We start from the raw sequence: 8,210 nt of genomic DNA on the forward strand, positions 1-8,210 counted from the left end.
ATATTCAAATGACTTCAAGAAGAGGGTGGGAGCTCGTTTTGACCCCTAGCTAAGTTCACCCAAGGCTGAGGTGACAAGTCTCTTTTACTTCCGGGCCCTTGCAGCTGGCTGAACTCCCCTGGAATTATTCAGACCTTGCCTCAGGCAGCTTTCCTGATTCTAAAGATCTCTTCTGAAAGAAGATGTCAACCCATCCCGTAAGCCTACATAGTTATAAAAACCCCTAGGCTGTGTGTATAGATGCTTGGGAAGGTTTCATTATATTTTCCACTCACACAGTTCTGTTGGGTAAAAGCATGGGTTTTGGAGTAGCACAGGTCTGATTTCCGTCCAAGGATTTATTATGTACCAGTAATGGGCCTTGGGCAAGGTACTCCTCTGAGCCTCAGTTTCTTGATCTGTAAATGGTGAAAATGCTCATTTTCAGTGTTTCTATTAAAACAAGAGCATAGGACATGTAGCCCAATTTCTGTATGTGATGAGCATATGGGCTGTTGCCTGATGACAGTTTTCTCTAACACACTTGTTACCAAGCAGCACTTGTACTATCCTCATGTGTTAGGAACTGTTCCAGACGTTTAGTCTGTACCCTGTTGAAGACAGAGAATTTAATTGGTTGAGAACAAAGCAGTTGCATTCTGGAAATCTTTGGAGAAAAGTGCAGACTTGTCCATACTGGAAATGTCCTAGAAATTCTGTTTTTAAAGACAGATTTCATTATAAAAATGATTTCAGAGCCAGAAGAGGAGCCAAACTCCCCTTTGGTCATCTTTTTATCTGTAACATATGAATCTATTGTGTAAAAAGAAACTTAAGAGCCAATTACCTTTCTTCAAGGGGTAAGCAAATAAATATCTGAATACCCCATACTTACACTGTACCTTTAAAGCTAGTCTTTGCTGACGTTAGCTTCTGTTTTTGAACTCAGATCCCTAATGAAAATGTTTGAGAGCATTGACTCTACAGCCACTAGATCTGGCCGGGATCTCTGGGCTGAAATCTGTTCCTGTCTGCCAAATCCTGACCAGGAGGATGGTGCCAACAACGCTTTCTCAGACTCCTTTGTGGATTCTTATCCTGCAGGCGAAGGCCAGAGGGAGGCAGCAGACTTTGCTGTCCAGCCATCTCCACAGCCTTGGGCCCCCTTGCGGGATTCAGAAGTATATTTAGCATCTCTAGGTAAGTTAGATTGCTAGAGAAAGATATGACAGTCTACATCTGTAAAGATGTTCAGCCTTGGAAACCCTATAAGGCAGTTCTATTCTGTCCTGTAGGGTCACTGAGAGTTGGAATCAACTCAATGGCACAAGTTTTTTTAGGTAAGTTAGGTGGCTTTTTTTTTTTTAATCAGAAATTGGTGGTTATAGGGAAGCATGATGACATTCTGTTACATCAAGCCTGGTTTTCTATTCTTAATATTTTTGTCCTGGCCACATATATTTTCAGATGTAATTTTAGGGGGTGTTTCAAATTAGGTTGTCGAGAAGAAGCTACTCTTTCATTGCACATTCCTTAAAACAGACGGTCATCTCTTGCCTCTGACTGTTTTATCTAAATTCTACTTTCTTTCTTTGTGTTTTATAGAACCTTCTTGCCTACTACTGGTGGCCCATTTATTTATTCAGATAACTCAAAAGTGTCAGACCTTATGCCATCCTGAAAGAAAATGTTATACCCTTAGAGCTACAATGAATTTCTGCTGCTACAGTTTGAAAGAGATTGATGTGAAATAGATTGTTTGAATTAGGAGCATGTTAAAATAAAATTCATCTTGCCTCTTTGTTAGCCATTTTATTTATTTAATATTTCCTGAACACATCTTCAGAGCTCTTTCCTGTGGCCTTAAGTTTAAGCATTTAGAGGGACTCCAGATACAAGAAAGATATTCAGATTGTCCTATGCTTGGGGAAAGAGACATGTCAGACTAGGACAGTGATGACCAATTCTTGTTAGCTGTTATTTGGAAAAAAAATCCTTTTATTGTTGAATATCCATGAACCTATCTAAGTGACCCAGGGAGTGTCACAAAACCAAACCTGGATTTGGTGAGTAGTGACTAGGGTCTTAAAAGCTTGCAAGTGGCCATCTAGATGCAACAATTGGTCTCTCCTCATCCAGAGCAAAGAACAATGAAGAAAACCAAAGAGGGCAGGGGGTAACCAAACCTGGGAATAATTATTTGCAGAAGTAACGGCAATTTAAGAACAAGGAGTTTTTGAGGAAGGACAGAAAGAAGTCAAGAGAGCTTCCATGATTGCTAAGAAATGTCTTGGAAAACAGTGTGGAATGTTGTTAATGATGTACTGGAGAAAAAAGATAGCAAAAAAAATACAGGTAGAATGATGAATAACCGAAAAGGTGAAGGTATAATGTGAAATTTGAGGATGTAATATGAAGACACCAAAGATAGGATGTACGAGTAATGCTTGCAGCTATGCCCACTCCTTGAAAATTCTGTTTTGTGGTAGCCAGAGCATCTGTTAATGATAAGGAGAAAAAGCAATACTCTGAGAAAGCTGAAGAACCATATCTTTTAGCTTGTTGGTGCTATGTACCCAGGGGTTATAGAAAACTTTTGTGAAGATAGTTTTTGACTGGTGAAGACTAGTTCTGAAGGTTAAAACTCTATTTCTCCTTTCTAAAATCAGTTACAATGATTAAAATCTCCTCTGAGAAAAATAAGAGGCAATTCTGTTGCCTATACCAGGGAATAGAAGACAGTGGCAGGCAGGTGTGGCATGTGTTATGGCTCCTATTTCTACCTGCTCTACTTATATCAGAGTTCATCAGAGACTCAATACACTCAGAGAGGGGAAGACCTTTTCCAGCCCAGAGTACTTTCTGCCTTGACAACTGAGGCCAGAAAGCAGGAAGATTATTTGTATTGCCAAATAAATCTGTTTCAAAGAGAATTTACTGGTAAGGGCAATAGCTAAGAACTAAGCCATTTAAATGGAGGCATGCATAACCCTTTTCACATCCTCAAGGAGAAAATAAAACTCCTCAAATATTTATCAACTATAGATTTTTTTACATGAGTGAGCTCCTGGTGGTAACTTATAGCAACAAAAGGTGTTTATTGTTTTGATCAGTGCATGCTAGCTCATGTGGCTTGTTCGAAATGAAAACAGTTTCTTTTGATTCTAGGCTTTGATGTCCAGCCTCCCCCCCCCCCCCCCCCAAAAAAAAGCCATCATTTACTTGTGAATTATAGTTGAGGGCAAGACTAAATTAAAGCAAAAGGTAAATGGTGAAACCCTTTCTTATGTTCTTCAGAAGTATTATGTATTATGGACTTGTATTCTCCAGTCCATAATACTTAAAATGCAAAGAGTAATTAAACATCTATCACCAGGAAGCCATATGGACCACTCTCACAGGAATTGCAAGACATTTGTTTTTATTAGGCTCCACCATCCTGGCCAGAAGTTGAACAACTTAAAAAAAAAAAAAAAGTGTTAGGAGATTCTTTTTCTTTAATCAAGAATTTAATCACACATAGAAATCTTAAAGGTCTCTTATTATTGCGTTATCATCAAGTCAGTTTTAGTGTCTAATAAGCCACTAGATCTCTCATCATTTTCTCTGGTTCTTTCTCGTAAGGTTTGGGAACTACTTCATATCACTGTAACAAAAAGAAAAATCATTTACTCCTCAGAGAGACTATTTTCAAGGAATTGGAAAAAGATGATAGTATACACATGTCAAGCCAGGGAAAACAAGCATTCCTTAGGGAGATACCTGCTGGGCTTCTGTGATTTCAAAGAAAACATGCCAGTGATTTATTTATGAGAACCTATGGCTTTTCCCTTTTCTGGGGTTAAACATTTATTTGATACACTATAGGGTGGAAACATTGTGAAGGAAAAAGAAAAATGTTCCCGTCTATATATCCCCATTTTAAAATGAGCTCTTTTGCGGAGAAAGTGGATATGCTTCATCAATGAGAAAATTTTAAGTTGGCATTTTGCATCTTAGATTGAAATTTTGTTTCCTATTTGCTTTCCCTATTAAGTTCTACTTCTCTCTTTAGAAAAGAAACTGAGAAGAATCAAAGGTTTAAATCAGGAAGTGACCTCCAAGGACATGCTTCGAACCCTATCCCAGGCCAAGAAGGAATGCTGGGATCGGTTCCTCCAAGAGAAGTTAGTGTCAGAGTTCTTTGTGGATGGACTTGATTCTGATGAGAGGTAATTGATTCCCAATCCAGTTCCAGGTGACAGTCTGTTTCACTGAGGGGACATTTCTCTTCTCTAAAGAATCCAAGGACAGTGACATCCTGATATCAGTTGATAGAAACATCAGCTCTTCTCTAAAACTCAGAAACCATCCTTTGTGAGGTTGCTATGTTATTTGCTCGCAGCTCAGCAGCAGATTTTGGAGAATTGGGTATTTTTGCCAAAATGGTACTACTCTGGGCTATATCTTGGTCATAGAGTGAATAGTGTTGAGGATGAACCATTGTCTTCATTTTTAAGTACATAATTCAGTTCAGAAAGTCGAAATCAATCAATAACTGGAACAGTGTGGTCTTACCTCAAATCTCCATTGCTTTACAGAGCTTCAATCATATTGTACCCCTTCAGAAAATATATATAGAATAAATGATTAGCTTTATTACGCATATATTGTGGGATACCATTGTGCTTGGTGCCATTGGAGAGGGGAGAATGTAAGGACGTTTTAGACCCTTTTTTTTTTTGCCCTCAGAACTAGTTAAGATATGTACGTGTGTGTGTGTCTAGTTAGATATAGATATACCTAATTATACAAGGCAGCATAAGTGAAGAGCCAGATAAGTAGCAGTGACAGAAAGGGCTTTAGGAATTATGAGGCCATTGAGTTCCCCATGGGCTCTGGTGTTCATGCCAGGGAAGGAGGCAGGACTTGAGTAGTACTTGCAGGTGGCTAGGATACAGAAAAGTGGAGAGGGCATTCTACAATGAGCAGGAGGTGCTTCAATACTCAGGAAAGTGGTTCTGCCACTTACTGTTGTGTGTTCTTGGGCAAGTAGCTTCTCTGTGCCTCATTTCCTTCTTTGTAAAATGGGGATACTAGCTCTTACTTTATAAGATGTGAGGCTTAAATGAGTTACTATGTATAAAGTGCTTAGAACAGTGTCTGGCACAAGTAAGCATTATATAAGTGTTAGCTATTATTAACATTATTCTTAACAGAATTTTAGAGGTCAGTAAGAAATTATTCAAAATAAAAAGCTGGTGTGGAGGAGGTAAGAATCTGAATTTTAACAAAAAGCCTTGGAGTAATATGACGTAGCCTAAGTTTGAAACATACAGTAAAATGTGCAAAAGCTGGAACTTGTGTAAGGTGGAAACTTGTCAGAGAAGGAAAACTCAAGTATTTTCCATTAAAATAGAGAGTGATAGGAAAGTGACTACACCCTATCAAAGGTGGAAAGCTGGTGAGACCCAGAAAAACAAGCCATTCCCATCGAGTTCCAACTCTCACAGGTTTCACTGCATTAACATTGATTTTGCTAGTCCCATGGTGTCAGTGGCCTCAAACATAGCAACAATTGTGAGGGTGTTGCAGGACCAGACATCATTTTGTTCTGTTGTACATGGGGTCGTTGTGAGTTGGAACGGACTCACTGGCATCTGACAAAAACAGCTCAGATGAAGATGCTACTGCAGAAGTCATGGACAATGTTTGAAGGAAACTTCATAGTTGCATTTTAATTTTTAATTTGCAAAGTACTTTCATTTACATTATCTTACATACTGGGTCAGCATCCCCAAGAGCCTTCAGAAGGCAGTATAAGATCAAAGATCAGGCAACCACCTTCTGAGAGTTCAAAAGATTGTATAAAATTTGCTCTTTTTTTTATATCTAAAGACTCAACCTAACTGAACCTCACACTGCCCCAGGCATAGGAGATTTGAAGCTGCACAGATTCCTGACTCACTAATAATTTAGTATTTACTTACATTCTCTTTCCCCTTGCATATTACCCTCCTCTCTAGTTTTGAGAAGAAAGGATCAAAGTTTCTCCTGCATAATTCTCAAGTAGGAATTCTTCTTGTCTGAAATAAGATCGACACCAAGACTCAGGTTAATGTTTCTATGTATTTACCAATACCTTGTGACACTTTTTCCAAAGAAGTAATATTATCGAGTCTGTGAAAGGTGTGCTAGGTGAAATGTTCTTGTCATACCTGATTCCCCTGAGCTGTGGGCATTAGTGTTAGTGGGCTGCCCTCACTGCCCTCTGTGTTTGGATTGTTTTCTTTAGCCTGCATCTGTGGAAATGCTTGTTTGTATCATTGTTCAGAGCAAGCATCAGGAAACAGTATATCTGCGTTTGTTTTCAAACTTCAAAGTTTGCATTTTAAACAAAGACCCCTTTGTGTTGGGAGTGTGTGGGTCTCCATATATTTGAAGGCTACGTTGGTGATCTGGTGATTTCCTTCATTGTATGCTTTTGGCAAGAAGAGTGGACTGAGCAATCCAGCTGTCCAGCACATAATCCCCCCAAAACAATGACTGGTGTCGAAAAATCTCTGTTGGCTTTGGCTTTATGTCTTGACTTAAGACTGACAAGCATAGAATGTCTAATCACCTTAGAGTGGAGGACCCTAGGTACTTAAGGAAGGCGGGAGGGAGACCTGAGCCTGACAATCACACTTGCCTTCTCCCCACAGATCCGGACATAAAGGGAGTCATTCCCTTGTAGGGAACATTTGCTGCTCAGGTGTTTCTATCTTGGAGACTTGGTATAGGATGAAACAAGCAAACAAACAAAAAACCCACAAGAAAAAAAAAAATTCAGACAGTGCAAGTTAGTGCTAAAAGTATAATTGAGCCCCAGCCTGCTTCAGGTATAAGAGTTTTAAAGATGTTCAGGTTTCTGCCTCACTAATGATTTGGTGGGGGAGCTCTGGTAGCGTAGTGCCTAAGGCACTTGACTGCTAACCAGAAGGCTGGAAGTTCAAACCCACCAGCCACTCCTCGGAAGGAAGGTTGGGCAATCTACATCCGTAGTGATACTGCCTCAGAAACCCAAGGAGGGTTTGCAATGAGTCAGGTCCGACTTGACGGTATATAACAACAACAACAACAATAATTTGGTATTTTTTTTAGTGTTTCCTCCCCTCGACAATTTCTTTCCTCTCTAGTTTTGAGGGGAAAAAAGATAGGACTGAGGCATTAGCTTTTCAGCTGTTATAGTCAAGCCTTGTGAGGCTCTGTATCTGAAGGGCGCCTGGTGCTGCTTATAGCCCAAGTGCCCAGTAGGGGGTAAATTATGCCGCAGAGCTGCCAGTATGCACAGCTGTCAGAGGACTATCGCTGTTCTCCCCATGTTCACAGAGAAACAATTGCAGGAAGAAATTGGTGGTGGGTGGGTAGATAGTATTTGAGTAACTGAGTTAATCATTAAGTAATTAATCAGTGGGGTCTGATGCAGCCACCCTTTTCTCCTGCTCTTTTGTAGCACCTTGGAACATTTCAAGAGGTGGCTCCAGCCAGATAAAGTAGCCATCAGCACAGAAGAGGTGCAGTATCTGATTCCTCCAGAGTCACAGGTTGAGAAGCCAGAGGCCGGGGACGAGCCAGCAGCAGCGGAACAGTAAATTACATGCACACAGTGGAGCAGCTGTCTTGGGCCCGCAGGGAATGGTGGCGAGCTTGGCTTCAGCAACCAGGAGAATCTGGGGAGGGAAAAAGCCCAAACTTCTCTCCACAGAGCAAACAGCTGCATGCCCCTGAGGACATGCTTGAGGCTGGCATGTGTGACTGTCTTGGATGAAGTGACTGACCCAGTGCATGCTGGATCAAAGAACTGCTTTCCTCTGTGCCTCACAGCTTGACTGAGCACTGATGCTGCAGGTTAGAAGTCTGCTGAGAACCTAGTGAAGGACCAAGTACTTGAAGTAACCATTGTCCTTGTGTTGAATGTATAAGTTAAGTGAGCCATGTATTTTCTTGCCTCTTGTGTATGTTCTGCCTGTGTCCAAAGCATTTGCTCAGTAAATTGTCAGCGGTGAGTAGTGCTAAGGGCAATAATAAAGTCTGCCTCCTTGAATCTAAGCCCACCTGTGGGCTTCTGTACTAAGTCCATAGTACATGTAGTGGCTGCACTTTTCCTTTGATTTGTTCCTTGTGGGGGGGGGGGGAACAGGCAAAAGATGCATGGGAATGTGGGAGTTTAAGTGTCCATATATCTTTTTTTTTTTTTTTTTTAATTTCAT

At 40.5% G+C, this 8,210-nt stretch overlaps 1 protein-coding gene across 1 annotated transcript; it reads left to right on the forward strand.

Annotated features, from left to right (window-relative positions):
• The first annotated feature begins 935 nt into the window (after positions 1-935).
• Positions 936-7,592, forward strand: CCDC32 (coiled-coil domain containing 32). The gene is made up of 3 exons (XM_007940445.2): positions 936-1,179; positions 4,034-4,190; positions 7,454-7,592. Exons 1-3 carry the CDS (start codon positions 936-938, stop codon positions 7,590-7,592), a joined length of 540 nt encoding a protein of 179 aa, XP_007938636.1.
• The last annotated feature ends 618 nt before the right edge of the window (positions 7,593-8,210 follow it).

The sequence above is a fragment of the Orycteropus afer genome, unplaced genomic scaffold (assembly GCF_000298275.1).
Source record: "Orycteropus afer afer isolate SDZICR_OR568_19922 unplaced genomic scaffold, OryAfe1.0 scaffold00068, whole genome shotgun sequence".
In the NCBI taxonomy this organism is placed as follows: domain Eukaryota; kingdom Metazoa; phylum Chordata; class Mammalia; order Tubulidentata; family Orycteropodidae; genus Orycteropus; species Orycteropus afer.